Source organism: Bos grunniens, chromosome X (genome assembly GCF_055505025.1).
Source record: "Bos grunniens cultivar Pamir isolate PY7600 chromosome X, Bosgru_T2T1.0, whole genome shotgun sequence".
NCBI classification, from domain to species: Eukaryota; Metazoa; Chordata; class Mammalia; order Artiodactyla; family Bovidae; genus Bos; species Bos grunniens.
The window spans coordinates 87,337,404-87,356,433 of record NC_141194.1 but is presented as its reverse complement, the minus strand read 5'-3'; the positions used below and the strand labels follow the sequence as shown (position 1 = coordinate 87,356,433).

At 46.6% G+C, this 19,030-nt stretch overlaps 2 protein-coding genes across 4 annotated transcripts in view; one reads left to right on the top strand and one right to left on the bottom strand.

Annotated features, from left to right (window-relative positions):
- ATG4A (autophagy related 4A cysteine peptidase) overlaps positions 1 to 2,971 on the top strand; it is a 78,555-nt gene extending 75,584 nt beyond the window's left edge. For both annotated transcript variants that reach the window (XM_086386661.1, XM_086386660.1), the window contains one exon: positions 1,381 to 2,971. In XM_086386661.1, the coding sequence (XP_086242787.1) occupies positions 1,381 to 1,451 (71 nt within the window). In that variant the 3' untranslated portion in view covers positions 1,452 to 2,971. The remainder of the gene's footprint in view (positions 1 to 1,380) is intronic.
- A 600-nt stretch (positions 2,972 to 3,571) lies between these two features.
- Positions 3,572 to 19,030, bottom strand: part of COL4A6 (collagen type IV alpha 6 chain) — a 337,499-nt gene continuing 322,040 nt past the window's right edge. For both annotated transcript variants that reach the window (XM_086386651.1, XM_086386652.1), the window contains 13 exons: positions 18,909 to 18,983; positions 18,147 to 18,254; positions 17,952 to 18,059; positions 16,957 to 17,028; positions 15,970 to 16,095; positions 11,597 to 11,713; positions 11,168 to 11,329; positions 10,878 to 10,976; positions 9,339 to 9,485; positions 8,501 to 8,617; positions 7,432 to 7,623; positions 5,853 to 6,139; positions 3,572 to 5,164 (listed from right to left, as the gene is read on the bottom strand). In XM_086386651.1, coding sequence (XP_086242777.1) covers positions 4,904 to 5,164; positions 5,853 to 6,139; positions 7,432 to 7,623; positions 8,501 to 8,617; positions 9,339 to 9,485; positions 10,878 to 10,976; positions 11,168 to 11,329; positions 11,597 to 11,713; positions 15,970 to 16,095; positions 16,957 to 17,028; positions 17,952 to 18,059; positions 18,147 to 18,254; positions 18,909 to 18,983 — 1,871 coding nt within the window. In that variant the 3' untranslated portion in view covers positions 3,572 to 4,903. The remainder of the gene's footprint in view (positions 5,165 to 5,852; positions 6,140 to 7,431; positions 7,624 to 8,500; positions 8,618 to 9,338; positions 9,486 to 10,877; positions 10,977 to 11,167; positions 11,330 to 11,596; positions 11,714 to 15,969; positions 16,096 to 16,956; positions 17,029 to 17,951; positions 18,060 to 18,146; positions 18,255 to 18,908; positions 18,984 to 19,030) is intronic.

The window sequence follows — 19,030 nt, the reverse complement described above, 5'->3', positions numbered from 1 at the left end:
GATCTTAGTTTTCTGAATGTTGAGTTTTAAGCCAACTTTTTCACTCTCCTATTTTACTTTCATCAAGAGGCTCTTTAGTTCTTCGCTTTCTGCCATAAGGGTGGTGTCATTTGCATATCTGAGGTTATTGATATTTCTCCCTGCCATCTTGATTCCAGCTTGTGCTTCATCCAGCCCGGCATTTCACATGATGTACTCCGCATATAAATAAGCAGGGTGACAATATACAGCCTTGACATACTCCTTTCTCAATTTGGAACCAGTCTGTTGTGCCATGTACAGTTCTAACTGTTGCTTGGCTTGCATACAATTTCTCAAGAGGCAGGTCAGGTGGTTTGATATTCCCATCTCTTGAAGAATTTTCCACAGTTTGTTGTGATCCAGATAGTCAAAGGTTTTGGCATAATCAATAAATCAGAAGTAGATGCTTTTCTGGAACTCTCTTGTTTTTTTGATGATCCAACAGATGTTGGCAATTTGATCTCTGGTTCCTCTGCCTTTTATAAATCCAGCTTGAACATCTGGAAGTTCACGGCTCACATACTGTTGAAGCCTGGCTTGGAGAATTTTGACCATTACTTTGCTAGCATGTGAGATGAGTGCAATTGTGCAGTAGCTTGAACATTCTTTGGCATTGCCTTTCTTAGGGATTGGAATGAAAACTGACGTTTTCCAGTCCTGTGGCCACTGATGAGTTTTCCAAATTTGCTGGCCTAGGCTCCTATCAAATTATTCCTTTTGTCCTGGGTCCCAGTACACATGAAATTTTTGTGTGGGCCCTTGAAGCATAGAGTCTGTATTTCCCCTAGTCCTGTGGGGTTCTTGCAATAAACCCCTGCTGGCCTTCAAAGCCAAATGCTCTGGGGGGCTCCTCCCCCGAATGCCAGACCCTCAGTCTGGGGAGCCTGACATGGGGCTCAGAACTCTTACTCCTGTGGGAGAGCTTCTACGATATTATTCTCCATTTTGTGGGTTTCCCGCCTGTGGGTATGGGATTTGATCATATCGTGAGTCTGCCCCTCCTACCCATATTGCTGTGAATTCTTCTTTATGACTTTATTTGTAGAAGATCTCTTCTGGTAGGTTCCAGTCTGTTTCATCAATGGTTGTTCTGCAGATAGTTTTGGTTTTGTTGTGCTCGTAAGAGGAGGTGAGCTCAAGATCTTTCTACTCTCACATCTTGGGCCCCTAAAACTATTTTGATTCTTTATGGAGAATTGCTAACACTTGGCAGTGGTCCCACCTATAAGTCTCCTCTACACTAGCTTTTGTGTAGCAAAGCAATTAAAAAATGTATGGTCTTAACTACCGAGTAACGCACCGACCTGTTGAACCAAAGGTTTTCAAGCTTTTTTCCCCTTCATTTCTGTATTCTGATAGAGTTCATTGACTCTACTGAACAACTAGAGGAATTTGACCTGGAGGAAGATTTCGAGATTCTGAGCATATAGGATAGTGGGAGCTCATCTTGGAGATCTGTCTTCCATCTGGCACCAGAAGAACATGAACTCATCACGTAAAACTTTTTTAGTCAGCAAGTGCCTAATATGCCAACAGCATACAAACTTGATAGGAATCATGACTGAGCCAATCACCATTTCTCAACAAAAAAAAAGAGAGAGAGAATGAACAATATACCCTTTCCCCAGAAGGAACTAAAACAATCATGGAATCTAGGAGCAGAAAGATTAGGAGCCAGCTCTTGCTTCCCAGCTTCTTACATGGCCACAGCAAATCTTCAGCTGCTGGAATGAGGAGGTGGATGTATGGAGGACAGCCAGCAACTCCCACCTTGCTTTCAGCACCAGCAGATGAGAGATGGTTACCTTGTGCTTCTTTACCCTTTCAGGTTTGACTTCTTTGGGCTAAATACTAAGAAGCAATCTGTTCCCTTGCTCTAATAATAAAGTGTTAATCATTGTAACAGAACAATTGTAACAAGAACAAAATGTTCTCGTTAAAGTATTTGAATATGTATTTAAATAATCATAATTGATCTCAAAAAGTATGTCAAAGACATTACATCAAATGCATATTTATTGATCTTCCTATTTGAGAGAAGCTTACTATTGAATGGGTCATTGTCCCCATCTTAACTGATACTTTTGTCAGATGTCACCCTGTCCTTAAATCATTTATCACTTAATTCAGGGGTCTGCAAACTTTTTCTGTCAAGGGCCAGAGAAGAAATATTTTAGGCTCTGAAGGCCATGTAGCATCTGTCACAGCTACTCATCTCTGCTGGTGAAGCACCTAAACAGCCCTAGACAGTGTGCATGCACAAGAGCCTGGCTGTAATGCAATAGAACTTTATTTACCAAAAAAAAGGGGAAGGGCTGGATTTAGCCCCAGGCTGTAGTTTGCTAATCACTGACTTAAATTATTGATTTTTGTTTGGGAAATTAAAAATTGTGGTTGAATTTGACTCCCTTTTGCTTTATAATCATAATTGGAAAGATAATTATTCATGTGGTGACATTTAATCTGTGTATCAAATACTATTTGGGGACTGTTGTTATTGTGCAGTTGCTAAGTCGTGTCCCACTCTATGCGACCTCATGGACTGTAGCCTGCCAGAGGACTGAAATCCTCTGTTTGTGGGATTTCCCAGGCAAGAATACTGGAGTAGGTTGTCATTTCCTCCTCCTCCAGGGGATCTTTGCAATGCAGAGATCAAACCCACGTCTCCTGCACTGGCAGGACGATTCTTTACCACTGAGCCACCTGGGAAGCCCTTAATTTCAAGACTAGCAACATACTAAGTTTTAAAGCACATATTCATCAAATTGGTTTTGCTAACCATCCTCCTGTGTGGATGTACCTCACATCCCAGTGATATTTTCCCATTTTCCACTTGTTGTCTTTTTCAACCTGTATGCATTTCACCTCCATGCTCAACAAAGTGCCCAGCAGGCCCCAGGAAGGCCAGCAACTGCAGTATGAAAACTATCAAATAAAGGAAATAAACCAATCTAAGATGGGTTTTTTTTTTTTTTTTTTTGGTACAGTTAAGAATATTTGAATACTCATTTCCTTAGATTCCATATTTTTATTTTACCCAGTAGGTAGTATATTCCAGTGAATTCAGAATTTGAAAGATGCAAAATGGTATTCAGTGAAATGTCTCTCCCTCCCACAAGTCAGTTCTGTTCCTTGAACCCTCCCAATGTTATTAATTTCTTGTTTATCCTTCCAGAGGCTATATTTTATGCATATATGAATACATGCACATATATCTTAGATTTGATTTTAATGACTTTAAAATTTCTCTGCTTTTGATTAATCTACAAATGATCCTGAGAACCCAGAAGTATGGAAAGCCCTTTCTTGAACTCAAGCATGTGATGGGGCTAAAAACAGTAGTAAGCTTATCTTGAAACTTGTAGATTTGTTGCCTATTGGAAGACATTTTCAGCCCTTGACTTTCATTGTATTTTTCTGTGCCTCACTGTTATGTTGTAAAGCTCAACTTGCAGTAACAAGAACCCCCAAGGCTCTGAGGGGGACTTAGGAATTTCAGTGACATGGGCTTTAGAAAAATTTTCATCAAAGAATGTCAAAGAGTCAAATGTTCACATTGAATTCCTTTTATTTGCAATGTACAAAGCTGACACCATGCTTATTACTCAAGAAGTGAAGGTAACAATAGGTTGGATTATACTGATTATGCTTTGTGTGTGTTGGCACAGTTTATATAATATTTAAGGAAACAGAATCACCTGGAAGGAATTGCCTCATGTCAACATAGCTAAGTGTTCTGGGAAACTGATAATTAAAGGAAATGGTTAAAATAATCCCCCTAAACAGAATACGATATAGTTTATAATCTGTCCAGGCTTGCTTTGGGTCTGCTAACTGTTAAAGAGAGCAGTGTGCTAGATTTTTATGAGGCTTAAAAAAACATCAAAATGGTTTAACAGGCTACCTATGAAAGAGCAATTGGATGGAAATTTTAATGGCAAGTCTCTCACAGCCTCAAAATGCAAAGCAACCAGCACTGCAGTGTTGATTTGCCACATTGCACACATCTGGATGGCATTTGGAATAAACAAGGGCTTCTGAGAAATTGGGACAAGGGATTTACCTTTTTGTTCCTGGAGTCAAAAGCAAAATTCACACCTCCTTACCCATCCTCCTCTCTACCCCCAGCCCAGGAGAAAGGGTGGCAGTTCGCATTTCCCTTTATGGGTCTGACCCCATTTGGTACATCCTCTGCTCTACTCTACATCAGGCCAAGTCTGCTGCCTGTGGCTGGGGAGGGAGCTGACAAGGAGGAATTGATTTGTCTACGACCATATGAAGTTGATGAGCCCCTCTTGGCAGCTGGCCTTCCAGCACAGTCGTGCTTACTGTCGAAGGAGTCAAAGCTCACCCCAGGTTACTGGCTAGCACCTCATTCGGTCTCCGTGAAGATTGAGAGTTTGCCCTGTGCAGGCTCCATCCATCCATAATGTTGAACCAGAGAAAATTTTTTTGTGTGTGGAAACACTGGGTTCTAGTTTAAGCCAAATAATGTGTGGTGACTGCTGGACATAGAGGAATGACTCCTTAGCTATCATGAAGAGCTTTCTGATCAAGATGGTGAGGAAAGCGAGCATTCTAAGAAAGTGGTGGCCTAGCGGTCTTTCTGAGGTAGCCATGAAGAATCACGCAAACATCCAGACCGAATTGTAGCACCAGGTTGACTGAAATGGGATAGCAGACCTCAGCAGGGTGGGCTCACCCAGGGGGCCTGAGGGTGGGGGTGACCAAGGTCCAGTAGTCCAGCCCAAATGAGACTCCAAGGTGCAGCTTGACAGATGGGCAAAAGGGCTTAGGCCTTCCTTCTTCAGACCATTCGGGTTTGTGAGGTGACCGTTGTGTGCAGGAGGGGAGGGCATGGGGCAGAGTGGCAGGTGCCACCCTACACGCTTTTCATACACACCTGGCAGCGGCTGACTCGGGTGTGGAGCTGTCCAGCTTTCAGCGTCTCAGATACAGGCTCCTCCCCAAACTGCTGCCTCTCTTCCACTGTTGTCAGCCAGAAACTATATTTGTTGGCAAAGTAGTGGCAGGTGCCCCGGGCACCACTGCATTCGATGAAAGGAGTAGCCCGGAAATCCTCTAGGCAGGATCCAGGAGAGACCAGGGACTGGCCCCCGCCCTCTGCACCGGCGGCTGTGTGCTGAAACGGACAGAGGGTGGCCGTGAGCTGGTCACCTGGGAGGCAACAGGCTCTGCTTCTCCAGCCCTGAGCTCCGGTCCCTTGGTTCAGCCCCCATGTCAGGTCAATAAACCAAACACTGTGTTTTGGATCCTTGTCACCGCCTCAGGGCCAGGAGTGCCCCCTCCGAGCTCCCGAGTGCCCTCCTAGCCCACAGTTCCTGGGCTGTGGCTACATGCTAGACAGCTTCTCTCAGACTGCTGATGCCCGCCAAGTCCCCCAAGTGTGCTAGTGCCCCTGGCAGATTTCCACTGATGAAGAAATCTGAGAAAGGCTGAATTAAAGAAAATTCAGTGGGATTCAGAATGCAGTTCTCAGAACCCTTTGCTCCAAGCCCATGATGGTGTTTTCCAGAGAAGGGAGAGAGCATGGAATAGTCTACCAGGGGGTTAGACCATGGGCCCATCCCCTCATGGATCTGTTAACAGCTCCTACTCTGAAGTCACCTTTATTGGAACTCTTACTTGCAATCTGTACCACGCCCTTGAGGGGGCGTGTCACCTGTTGAGTACAGATGGGCCTCATATTTGGCCTAAAGTTCTGGCCCTCGTGTCACCCAGCTCCCTCAGCACTCGATTTCAGGATTTCCCTCCAAGCACTCCCTACCCTCGGCCTTTACCCTGGGGGAAGGGGCAGTGTGGGGCCTCACCATGAGGAAGGAGTACCCAATCCACAGACTGCGCCAGCCCAGGGGGCACTGTGGGATGGTGATGTCCTGGCTGTGCACAGCAATGGCTTGCGAGGGCGCCTCACACACAGAGCAGCGGCTGATGTACTGGGGGATCTGTGTCTGGCCGACCGGCATCATAGGGATGGGGGCGGTGGTGGAGAGCCAGTAGGACTTATCATTCCGTCGGGCATAGTGGCACACTTCATTGATGTTGCAGTAGATGAATGGCATGGTGCTGAAGCGGGGCAGGCAGGAGCCAGCAAACCCTGGAAGGAGAGAAGATAGGCAGGAGCAGGTAAGGTCTGGCTGAGGGACCAGGCTGGGATTGTCCTCGGAGCCACTACGACTGGACTAGATTGTGGTTTGGATTCATATCCAACTGCTTGTTCCAGAGCATGGTTGCCTCTCCTTCCGGTCCTGGACTACACCCTGATGTCTGCTGATCAAATCTTACTTTCTGTGTACCAGAGAAATTGGATAATGAAAAGAATCTTTTTAGAAACTGAATGAAGACTCCCTAAATCAACCCATTTTGTAAAACCAACATTTAATAGAGTGAGTCTACATTTCACACTCAGCACACCTGAAGACAATTCAGTTAATTCTTGGATAATCATTGTTACTCACAGATCATATTATTATTACTACTACTAATTGCTTTCCTGGTGGCTCAGATGGTAAAGAATCTGCCTTCAAGGCAAGAGACCTGGGTTTAATACCTGGGTCTGAAACATCCTGGAGAAGGGAATGGCAACCCACTCCAGTATTCTTGTCTGGAAATCCCATGGATGGAAGAAACTGATGGGCTACAATCCTTGGGGTCGCAAAGAGTCAGATACAAATGAGTGACTAAGCACCTTAGCACTAATCATTAATGTTTAATGGATGGTTAATGCTTTTGAATTGTGGTGCTGGAGAAGATTCTTGAGACTCCTTTGGTCTGCAAGCAGATCAAACCAGTCAATCCTAAAGGAAATCAACCCTAAATATTCATTGGAAGGACTGATGCTGAAGCTCCAATACTTTGGCCATCTGATGCAAAGAGCTGACTCATTGGAAAAGACCCTGATGCTGAGAAAGACTGAAGCAAAAGGAGAAGGGGTGACAGAGGATGAGATAGTTAGATGGCATAACTGACTCATGGACATGAATTTGCACAAACTCTGGGAGATAGTGTAGGACAGAGGAGCCTGGTGTGCTGCAGTCTATGGGGTCACAAAGAGTCAGACGACTTAGCAACTCAACAACAACAAATATATGTAAAACACTGTTCTAAGCATTTTACATGGGTGATTTTTGTAATCCTCACTCCAACCTATGAGACAGGTACTAGAATTAGCCTTGTTCCATTGAGAAGGAGGCAGAAGGTAAAATAGGTTGAATAACATGTCCAGAGTAAGTGGCAGAGCCAGGGTTTGAACCCAGATCTGCATGAATGACTCTAGACCTGGTACTTATAACCCACTATCCAACATGGGCCCACCAATGGTCGGGAGGAACAAGGAGTGGTACTTGTGGGGACAGATGGCCAGGGGTGGTTGTGGGAGCTGGTACCTACCCAGGTCCTGGTTGTGGGCTTTCTCTTGCCCCTCCACGAACAGCAGGCTGTAACCCACCCAGAGCTGGCTCATCCCGCTGGGGCACAGGGGCACCTGTTCTGACTGGCTGTGCTTCACCAAGGTGTAGCCCACTCTCAGGCTCTGTCCAGGCACTCCAGCCCTCCCGAAGGGGCCCGGCTTCCCTGGAGCTCCTGAGATGGAGAGAGCAGAAAAGGGGTGAGCCAGGTACAGCCAATAATAACAGCAGGTACTCACTTGGTGGCAAGCGTTGAGCAGGGGCCATTATGTACAAGCATTAGCTCACTCAATCCTTACAACCTCATCTCTCCAATTTGTGGATAATGAAACTGACTCTCACCACCTACAGCTAGTAAGTGGTAGAACTAGAATGCCAACTCAGATGTATCTGGCTAGAGAGTCCTCATTTTGAAAAGCACACGACCCAGTTTTTCTTCCACAGTCACCCAACCTTGGGTTCTCTGGGATGGGATGAGCAGAGAGGGCTACTTCTCAGGCTGGCGTTGCAGGCTTTCATAGGAGATAACTGAGGACTCACTGAATCAGAGGCAGCAAAGGCAGAGCTGGGGTTAGCGAGGCAAAATCACACCCTCCTTTCCTGTCAGGCATAGCTAACAATCATGGCACTTTTCCTGTGAGCCTCAGGAATGTTGATTTGCCATTTTTGATATAAAAGGAGGTAAGTAGCAGAACAGCTATATCTTACCTCAGTTTTTCTTCTCCCTGGAACCAACCCCCCTTCTGTCCACATCAGAATCCCTTGGTAGAAGGGGGTTGGTGCAGGGCAGGGGAGTCATAGCTCTTAAGAGCTGGAAGAGAACCCAGAGAACTATTTGGAACAGTTTTTCACCTTCTGGAATGTAGGGCTCTGATCCGTCACAGCTCAGAATGGAGTCGGCGTGAATGGATGAGAGCCCAGTTTTCCAGCCTCCTAGTAGTGTCAAGCTTTACTGCCAGATTTCCTAATTCCAAGATTTGAGATTTTGACTCACTACCAAGCCTCAAACCCTTATAGAAGCCCTCTGCCTGCTAGTGCTGACATTGCCAGACCTTCAAATCCTGGAGGGCCTTGTAGTCCAGGGAGACCAGGATCACCAAGAGCCCCAGGTGGGCCAGGGAGTCCACTGGCGCCATCTTTGCCAGGGATGCCAGGTAAACCTTTAGATCCTGCAAGGAGAGAAGGCCCACAGTGAGGTACTCAATGTGGAGGAAGAGGGACTTCTCCAGGTCTTCCCTGGAGAAAGGGGACTTGTGTGTCATGCCCAGGACTCACCAGAAGAGGGCAGATTTGGCCATCACCTGGGAGTGCAGGCTGAGGACAGGGCTGAGCCTCCCAGGCTAGTCCTTAGTTCACGTCTGGGTAGCTCGGCCCTGGGACCCCACTCTGAACTTAGCCCTTCTGAGCCCCTTCACACACCTGTCCTCACTTCCTCTCATCCTCCCAGCAACTCTGGGAAGGACACAGGGCAAATGCTGGGGTCCCGAGTCAGAAATGAGGACACTGAGGCCTAGAGAGACTGTTAGCTTACTCCAGTTGAGGCAAAACTGGAATTAGAAGCTGGATTTTCTGTCCCCCAACCCTGGGTTTTCTCCCTTTCTTTTTATTGCCCACCATACTCCCTCCTTTCTGCAGCAGCACATTAGTGAGGGACAAGCTGTCTGGATTAGCTATTGTGCTCTGCCCGCGTTCTCTGAAGCCAAGTACAATTGCTGGCCCTGGGGGCCCTCCTTCCTGGCAAGAAGATTGGGAGCTTTGTGAGGAAACCAAGGAAATGCTTGATGAAGCTACCCCCTTGAAGCTGCGGGGTTCCTAGCCAGTTGCTTCAGCATCCCAATCAAAGCCATCTCAGCTCCCAACTAAGTTCCCTTTCCCTGGCACCCTACTCACCTTGTAGGCCCACAGGTCCTTGGACCCCAGGGTCTCCCATGAGGCCAGGGATTCCATCAATGCCTGGAAGACCCATGGGTCCAGGGGGAGCCTGGATGGCTTCTGCAATGGGTGTGTGTCCAGGAGCACCTCGAGGGCCGGATAAGCCTGTGGGAGGGTGGAAGAAACGGAAATGTCAGGCAGAGGCAGAGGAGGTGGCTAGGGAAGGCCCCTGGAGGTTCAGTTGGCATCACAGCCTAGGACCTCAAACTCAACCAGCTGGCTTATTGATAGAAGCCAAATAAGTCAATTTGCTTGAGTGCCTACTGAGTTCTAGTCCCTGGTAGATGAGGGGATAGAGCAGTGAGTAAGACCTTTATGAGACAATGGTCTGTTGATAAAGATGAAATATGCATAACCTGACAAAAACCATTAACCTTACTGCAAATTGTGAAAAGTGCTACAAAGGAAATGGAGAGTGCAGTGACTGTGGGATGGAGCAGAGAGGGCTACAGGGTAGAGAACCTGCTGCTGCTAAGTCACTTCAGTCGTGTCCGACTCTGTGCAACCCCATAGATGGCAGCCCACCAGGCTCCCCCGTCCCTGGGATTCTCCAGGCAAGAACACTGGAGTGCGTTGCCATTTCCTTCTCCAATGCATGAAAGTGAAAAGTGAAAGTGAAGTTGCTTAGTCGTGTCCGACTCTTAGCGACCTCATGGACTGCAGCCTACGAGGCTCCTCTGTCCATGGGATTTTCCAGGCAAGAGTACTGGAGTGGGGTGCCATTGCCTTCTCCGAGAGAACCTGCTTTAGTGATAAGTGGCCTTTTACAATCAGTGACACCTAAGCTGAGATTATTAAAGCATTAGAAGGGGCTGGAGGTAGTATTCCAGGAAGTAGAACTAGCATGTGCAAAGGCCCTGTGGCCAGCCAGGGTGTGATGTTTTTGGATAACAGAAAGAGGCCAGTGTGAGAAAAGCACAGTGAGCAGCAAAGGGTAAAAGCTGGTGATGAGGGATGCCATGGGATACCAATGGATGATTTCTGCTTTTATAAGACCTCTCCTACCACAGTCTGGAGAAACGATTGTTGGGGGAGGTGCATAATGAAAGCACGGAGACCAGTCAGCAGGTCACCACAGTGATTCACATGAGAAATGTTGGTGGCTTGGATCTGAGAGGTATTGGTGGAGGTGATGAGAGGGGAGTGGATGCAAGGCCCATTCTGGAAACACAGCCCCCAGGAGTTGCTAATAGGATTGGATGTGTGTGATTGAGGGGAGTGGTGTAAAAGACAGGCTTCATTTCTGGATTCAGCAAATGGATAAGTGGTAACTGAGTGCCAGCCCAGTACGCACTAATGCAGAAATGATGCAGAGAGGGGAGATCAGTGGTAGGATTCATGGTTGCAAGGCAGCAGTGGCCTTCAGTCCTGGGAGCTGATGGTGGCAGAGGTATTCCCGAGGTGGACAAACTCCGTTTCTGGCACGGTGATAAATGACTCCTGAAAGAATCTCACTCCAAGCCCTCCCTCGAACTCAGGAACATGCTCTCAACTCACCTCTTGGCCCCGCCTTCCCCTTCATCCCGGGAAGTCCTGGGTCTCCAGGTGGTCCAACCTTGCCTGGAGTCCCCATGAAGCCAGGCTCACCTCTCATGCCTGGCAAAGCCCAAAGGAAAGCAAGTCAGGGCCTGGCACGGTGGTGCTGGTGGGGGAAGGGGGCTTGAGATTAAGCAGAGACAAAGGCCGGAAGAGCATCATCAGCCGGTCTCTGTTCACAGGGTGGCAGGAAGGGGCCATCTCCAACTGTGGAGTGGGAAAGGGCCCAGTTGCCAGCCATGCAGTCATACCTTTCAATCCTAGCTCTCCAGGGAGGCCAGAGAAACCTGGAATTCCTTGGTCTCCTTTGGGCCCTTGAGGGCCAGGAATTCCAGGGAAGCCAGGGTCTCCAGGGTCGCCTTGATCTGAGGCAGGCCCAGGGGGGCCTGGGGGCCCAGGAGGGCCTGGGCGGCCTAGGAATAAGATAGGAAGAGGGATGAGGGCAGGGGACAGAGGAAACGGCCGCTGTGGAAGGCCTTGACATTGATAGGAAGCCAAAGCCCATTCCCAAGGCAAATAATGTTCCCTCGCCTTCTGTGGGGCCCCAGTGACCAGACCTTCCCAAACCCTTTTAGCAAAATGTAGCCCATTCTGGTCCCCTGTGTCCCTGCAGCGGGAGGGGTGTGAGGCTGGACTGTAGACAAGGCAATGCCAGCCTTTTTTGGGCTTCCTGGCTTTACCTCGTTCTCCATCTAGGCCTGGTCGCCCAGGGTCACCAGGCTGTCCTTCTATGACTGAAGGCAAGGAGAGGCCCAGTGCACCGGGGAGACCAGCGGCGCCCTGGAGACCTGGAAAACCTGCAAAGAATAAATAAAAGGGGCTGCAGGGGCTTTGTGTACCTAAGAGAGGGCCAGGCTCTCTCAGAGAAAATGGAAGCCATTAGGTAGCAGCCAGAGCAGCCTAGGCCAGCAGAGAGGGCTCTTGTCCCTTGCTCCTCCCTTGGCAGCCAGTGGCCCCAAACAGCTGACAGGAGCTCAGAGAGGCCCCACTGGCATTGAATTGGGATGAATAGAGCCTCAGAAAGTTCTAGCTCTCCAACCTCTCTGGTAATAGAAATATGGTAAACAGATTTCCCCAAAATCAGGAAGAAAAGAAGGTATAACTGTAGCACTTGGAACTGAAGTTCCCTGAGGTGTTTTTACACCTACTGTCCCTATTGTATAATGTTTCATTCAGTTAGCCAGTCTTGTCTGCTGCTGACCAGAGAAGGTTATAGACGGAGGTAGGGTGTAGCCCCTAACCAGTCAGAAGAGAACCTCACCTGCTCCAGCAGAATGGAGGTGGGAAGGGTGCTGAGACCCCTGGTGTCTTATCTGGCTAATTTCTGGGTCTTCCAGGCAAGCTGGAAACCAGTGTTATAGGTGATTCATGATATTAGCTAAATGCTTTCTTAATTGCCTAAATCCCTTCTCCGTTTGGCCAAGGAAAATAGCCACTTACTGGCCTACGTACATAATATTTGCTCAAATTTCTGTTTGTGGGATGATTTCTATTAGGTTCAAAACCAAAAAAATTTCAACAGATTATAGAAGATGTATGTAATATGCATACATCAAAAACATAGATGATAATCTTGCTGGGAAAACATATCAAAGCCACATATACAAATGCAGAAATCTATTTTATTCTTGTAACATGGAAGGAGTGTATTTATTACTTTGGTATATTCTAGAAGGTATTTAAATGAAGAGGAATTAATTCAAATTGATTGATAAACTGTTTTGCTGGTTGAGATTCTTGTTTGTGACAAGAAAATACCAAAATATTAATGTTGCATTTGATTGTTCTGACCAAAAAGCTGAAAATATTAATGTAGACTTTCTCATATTTTGCTAAGAAATAGAAAATCCATGAAAACTTGTAAGGGAAGATGGCAGATTGGTTAATTTGGGCATCATTAATAGCTCATTGATTAATTGAATACTGATGAAACATAAATGAGGAAAAAATAAATATCAATAAGTCTCCAACTATTAGAAGTCTGGAAAAGAAACAAAGTAAAATCAAAAAGCAAAACTAGTCACAAAACCACATGGTACTACTTTTAGTTATGTCTTGATGAGTCTTTGAAGTAGTTTTTATTTTCATAAAGGTAAAAATCTGAAAAGAAAGACATACTGTATTTTTGTCCTGAAGATATATCTTCATATATCTATACATATATATGGGCTGAAATTATGCAAAACAAGTAAACAAGACACCACATATAGTAGAGTAAGTGTGGGCTAGGCACAGATTATGAAGTTTGTTTCCATGGCAATTTTTGCAGCCAACTCCTCTTTTCGAACTGTTTCTTGATTTTAAAATTACACTAATATATTATTAAACCTGAAATAAAGGTACTACTGACCTCACATAGTTAAAAAAAAAAAGCTCAAGTGTTTCTTTAAGAATGAGGTATTTTCAGTGATCACATGATGGAAATGCAAGATGGCATATTTTCCCAACTTATTCCATCATCACAGCCCTAAAAAAAAACCCCAAAATATACTAATGTGGCCTCTCAGTATATACTGCAAATATGGAAATCAATGGCATAATTTAATGTTATTTAGATAAATGTTTTGTAGGGACAGGGTTTGCTCCTAGGAAATTTCCTAAGGGGTAAACCTTTGTTATACATTGATTTCTATAATCAAATTAGAGATTCAGTTACTGTTGGGGGATATGATATTTGATATGTATGTTTTAAAACAAATTCTTTTAATTAGATATTGAGAAGAAGAGAAGAATATTTATAAACCATATGTAAACAATCATCTAGATAGAATGAACATCTGTGTTCCAACCACCCAATTTAAGGAAAAGAAGATAGCAATACCTTTGAATTTCTTTTTCTTTCCTGGCTTTTTTGTTTTAAGTTTATTTATTTTTAATTGGAGTGTAATTGCTTTCAATGTTGTGTTGGCATCTGCCATACATCATCGTGAAGCAGCCATAGGTGTACATAAGTCCCCTCCCTCTTGAACCTGCCTCCCACCCCATCGCATCCCTCTAGGTTGTTCTTTTCAGACCCTTTACAGATTTCACCATCTTCCCTCCCTCCCAGAGGCAACCAGTCCTGAGGTTTGTGTTCATCATTCCCTTTTCATCACAGTTTGAATATCCATGCATATTTGCATCCCTAAACAACATATTGGTTGGAATCACACTAAACATATTCCTCTTCAACTTCCCCTTTCTCCCCCTTCAACATTATGCACCTGAAATGTATCCATCTTGACTTGTGCTGTTTGCTGCATTTGTATTTGTGGTTTTATTACCTCAGATAGCCAAAGGCAATGAATAATGTAATGACCAGGAATTCATAGTCAAGATTTAAAAACAGAAAAGGCATGCCTGTGCTTCCACCCAGGACCCAGACCTTTCTCTATCTCCTGCCAAAGAAGCCATAAAGCTTCCCTTCCTAAGCCCTCACTTCTGGAGAAACTGCTGGCTTTCAGAAAAGTACAGGTTGGTCCAGACAAAGGAAAGAGTAAACACAGAGACAGCAGATGCCCCAACATAAAATGCAGCTGGAAATGAATTAATGCATGAATATAGTTCCTGGAAAACCTACGCAGATTATACAAACATGCACATAAATGCATAAAGTGATGTGCTGGACATCAGGCCCCAGAACTATGAGGAACAGAACATTTTGCATACATGATTTCCCCAGGTAACATGTGATAGTAGAATGGCCAATGTTTCTTGACCAACTACTACGTGCCATGCTAAGGTGCAAGGTGCTTAGTCGCTCAGTCATGTCTGACTCTTTTGTGACCCCATGGACTGAAGCCTGCCAGGCTCCTCTGTCATGGGATTTCCCAGGCAAGAATACTGAAGTGGGTTGCCATTTCCTTCTCCAGAGGCTCTTCTCGACCCAGGGATCAGACCCAGGATTCCTGCATTGCAGGCAGATTCTTTACCACCTGAGCCACCAGGGAAGCTGCCATGCACTGTGCTAGGTGCTTCCATATGTATTACCTCACTCCTCATTGATGTTTCACCAAATATATAGGGTAGATTCTCTTATTCACATTTTATAGAAAAGGAAACCTATGGGTTCCTTTGGGATGGAGGGGTGAGTAACCTCCTTGTTCAAGGTCATGTAGCTAGTGAGAAGGAGAGCTGGGATTTGAATCCAGTAGTCCGACTTCAGAGCCCCTGCTCTCAGCTATGGTGATGCATGAAATGAATGTCTTGTTCTACACTGAGTGGGAGGTATATGCATCTCTACAACATTTCTAAGGAGAGTTAAAGAATCAGAATTCATTCTTATTATTTGAGAGGTGGGGGAAGTGAAAAAAGTGAAAGTGAAAGTCAGTCGGTTGTGTCTGATTCTCTGTGACCCATGGACTGTAGCCCACCAGGCTCCTCTGTCCATGGAATTCTCCAGGCAAGAATACTGGAGTGGGTAGCTATGCCCATCTCCAGGGGATCTTCCTGACCCAGGGATTGATCCCAGGTCTCCTTCATTGGAGGCAGATTCTTTACTGTTTGAGCCATCAGGGAAGCCCGAGAAGTAGGGGAAGGGAGACTCAGAAAGGGACTTCAGACTATGTGATGAGTCAGGGGCTGAGATTAAGGTGAAATCTATTTCTAGTAAACCCAGTAAATCCTAATTAACTGCTTGCTGTGTGCCTATCCTAGGGAGATATTTATCCTCTTAGTCTTGGCTTCCTTCCAGCAGCCACAACTGTCTTCTCAGGGCCCCATGACTGCCAACTGCCCTGGACACCAAGAGATTTCTGGAAAACCTCTCGCTAAGTGGACAAGCCCAGTCCCTCAGGACCATTAAAACTAGACTCTGACAAAGTGAGAAAGAGAGGCCCTGTGGTTAATAAGGGAGAGCTGGAGGGAAGCTGGAGGCTAGAGAGGACTCATTGAACTGCTCTCTGACACCCCTTCCTGGGAAAGCCTGAGGTGGAGCCTACCCTCTTTTTGTCAGTAGTTGGGTTCTGAAATCCCCAGAGATGTAAAGACATGCACAACTCATCCCTGGGAGCCACATGACCCCAAGGAACCCCAACCCTGGCTGCCCAGCCAAGCGTAACTTGGGCTTACTTACCTTGACTACCTTTGGGTCCTCTTATACCTGGCTTTCCTGGGGCTCCGATGCCAATTCCTGGAGAACCTTTTTCCCCTTTGGGACCAGGCAAGCCAGCTGGCCCAGGCACACCGGTTATACTAGGTCCTAGGAGGAGATGCAGAGAGATGTGGGGACACAACTCAGTGGGGCTGAGGCCCTTGTGCCCAGCTCACTTGCAGGGAGTCTGCCTCACAGACACCAGAGGCTGAGGGCTGAAATGATAGGGAGGAGAGCTGATGCAGGTAGAAGGACAAACTCCATTCAACTTTCTACCCCTCCCCCCCCCCACACACACATCAAGGCATCCCCAACTGGGGGCTGGCAAGGACATCTAAAGGGCTTCCCTGATAGCTCAGTTGGTAAAGAATCTCCTGCAATGCAGGAGACCCTGGTTCAACTGCTGGAGAAGGGATAGGCTACCCACTCCAGTATTCTTGGGCTTCCCTTGTGGCTCAGCTGGTAAGAATCTGCCTGCAATGTGGAGGACCTGGGTTCAATCCTTGGGTTGGGAAGATCCCCTGGAGAAGGGAAAGGCTACCCACTCCAGTAAATAAGGTAATTCAGGTATAATATTTAGCCTAATGCTCAATAAATGTTAACCAAATTTATATAAAACTCTAATCTAGCCACCTCTAACCACTGTTTTGGGCTTCCCTTGTGGCTCAGCTGGTAAAGACTCCACCTGCAATGTGGGAGACCTGGGTTCGATCCCTGGGTTGGGAAGATCCTCTGGAGAAGGGAAAGGCTACCCACTTCAGTATTCTGGCCTGGAGAATTCCATGGACTGTATAAGTCCATGGGGTCGCAAAGAGTCAGACACGACTGAGCGACTTCCACTCACTCATACTAAGGACATCTAGGAGTCTAAGGATATGGGATACATTGTGGCCTAGAACTCAAGATCAGCCCCATCAGGCTTTTGGAAGAGTTGGTGTTCTCCTCCTTGCCTTCCAGGGTCTTGCTTACCTGGAGTTCCATGAGTCCCCTTGGTTCCTGGAAGCCCATTCAGTCCATGTAAACCTGGAAGTCCAGGGAAACCTGAGGGGAGAGAAGATCAGAAATGATTCCAGCAACTCTGAATCATGAAGGGTCAGCAAAAGGTCCTGCCCCCGAGGGCACTGCAAAGTCCTCATTTCAAAGGTCCTGAGCATTCTTGAAGCATTAATTAATGCCCTAAGGGAGACTGGACCACCCTTAGTCTCTACCTTCCACCCTAAGTGTTTCTGCCTCTCATTAGAGACCAGCTCCCAGGTGGCGCTAATGGCAAAGAACCTGCCTGCTGATTCAGGAGACGTGAGATAAGGGTTTGATCCCTGGGTTGGAAAGATCCTCTGAAGGAGGGCACTGCAACCCACTCCAGTATTCTTGTCTGGAGAATCCCATGGACAGAGGAGCCTGGTGGGCTACAGTCTAAGGGGTTGCAAAGAGTCAGACTTGACTGAGCGACTGAACATGCATGTACACATAGCTTTAAGAGCAGTGCTGTCCTGTGCTAAGTCACTTTAGTCATGTCCGACTCTTTGCGACCCTATGGACTGTAGCCCGCCAGGCTCCTCTGTCCATGGGATTCTCTAGGCAAGAATACTGGAGTGGGTTGCCATGCCCTCCTCCAGGATGGTAGATAATTAGGTAACTTCAAGAAGAACTCAGAGTGGCAATGCCAAGACCTTGAGTTGCCAGCTCCCAGAGACTTGCTGCCCGATCTCAGTCAGGGAAAGGCTACCTATGCCAGGGCGGTGATCTTCCTTCCTAACTCTGCTCTCCATGGACCCCATGTTTTCCTGCTTCCACTCATGCCCGTCCTCCTTTCTTCCTCCTTTCCCATTACCTCTCATGCAGCTCAGTCAATGACTCCCCTGGATATGGCTTAACCCCAGCTAGGGTCTCCTAATAGAAAGTAGTTACTACCCTTTTTTGAGGAAAGGACCCTTTTCCCCACTGCCACGCCCTAATACACATACCTTTGGTTCCTATTAGGCCAGGGGGACCCAGGGGCCCAGTTGCCCCTGGGTGGCCTGGAGAACCTGGAAGCCCTGGATTTCCTCTCATGCCTGCAACTCCGGGGAGTCCTAAGAATGAAAAAAAGGCAGAAATCAGAAGGAGTCTTGACGCTGATCTGAAATTTTTCAGAATAAAGTTGTCATGTGTCATGGTACCTAGGGAGCCAGGAAGGCCAACATCTCCAGAAATACCAACTTTCCCATCTTCACCTTTGTTTCCTGGGAAACCCACATCACCAACTGGTCCGTCTTTTCCTTTCACACCTACAAAATCAAGAAAAGTGCTGAGTGATCAGGGTATAGTTCAGGGAGTATGTTCCTCCACAGGAGGTGGGGGTAGGGGCAGGAAGGTGAAGCCATTTTGAGCCACCATGGCAGCTGGATCCAATGAAGAAACTCTGAAAGGTATTGTGGCAGCTGTCTTCATACTTGAAAGGTGCCACCCAACTGAAAGGGCATGGCAACCTACTCTAGAATTCTTGCCTGGAGAATCCCATTGACAGAGGAGCCTGGTGGGCTACAATCCATGGGGTCACACAGAGTTGGACATGACTGAAGCGACTTAGCATGCACACATGCCCAACTGAAAAAGTAAGTAAACTTGTTCTGAGTGTTCCCAGAAGTAGGAGTGATGAGTGGAAAGGTTCCAGAAGTAGTTTGGATAACTATAAATTAAGGGAGTGGACACCATTATCTTAAAGGTCTTAGACTATCCTGTAAGTCTGTGAGTCTTGAAGAAAAAGTAGGCTGGTTTGCTTGGGGAAAATGTTGACTGCCTCTGAGTGGATATATGTCAGGTAGGAATTTTTCTGCACTGGACAGAAGTTGCAGAACTTAGGTTTGGCCTCCAAAATTCCTTCCAATGCTCAGTTTTAAGGAGTCTGTGAAATGTAGGAGACAAAAGTACAGCAGCCTTACCTTTGAAACCAGACTCCCCAGGTTGTCCCTTGGGTCCTGGGCTACCAGAAATTCCAAGTGTCTGGCCTTGATCTCCTGGGGATATCAAGATACTGTTTAATTCATCAGGAGAAGGTATAGCT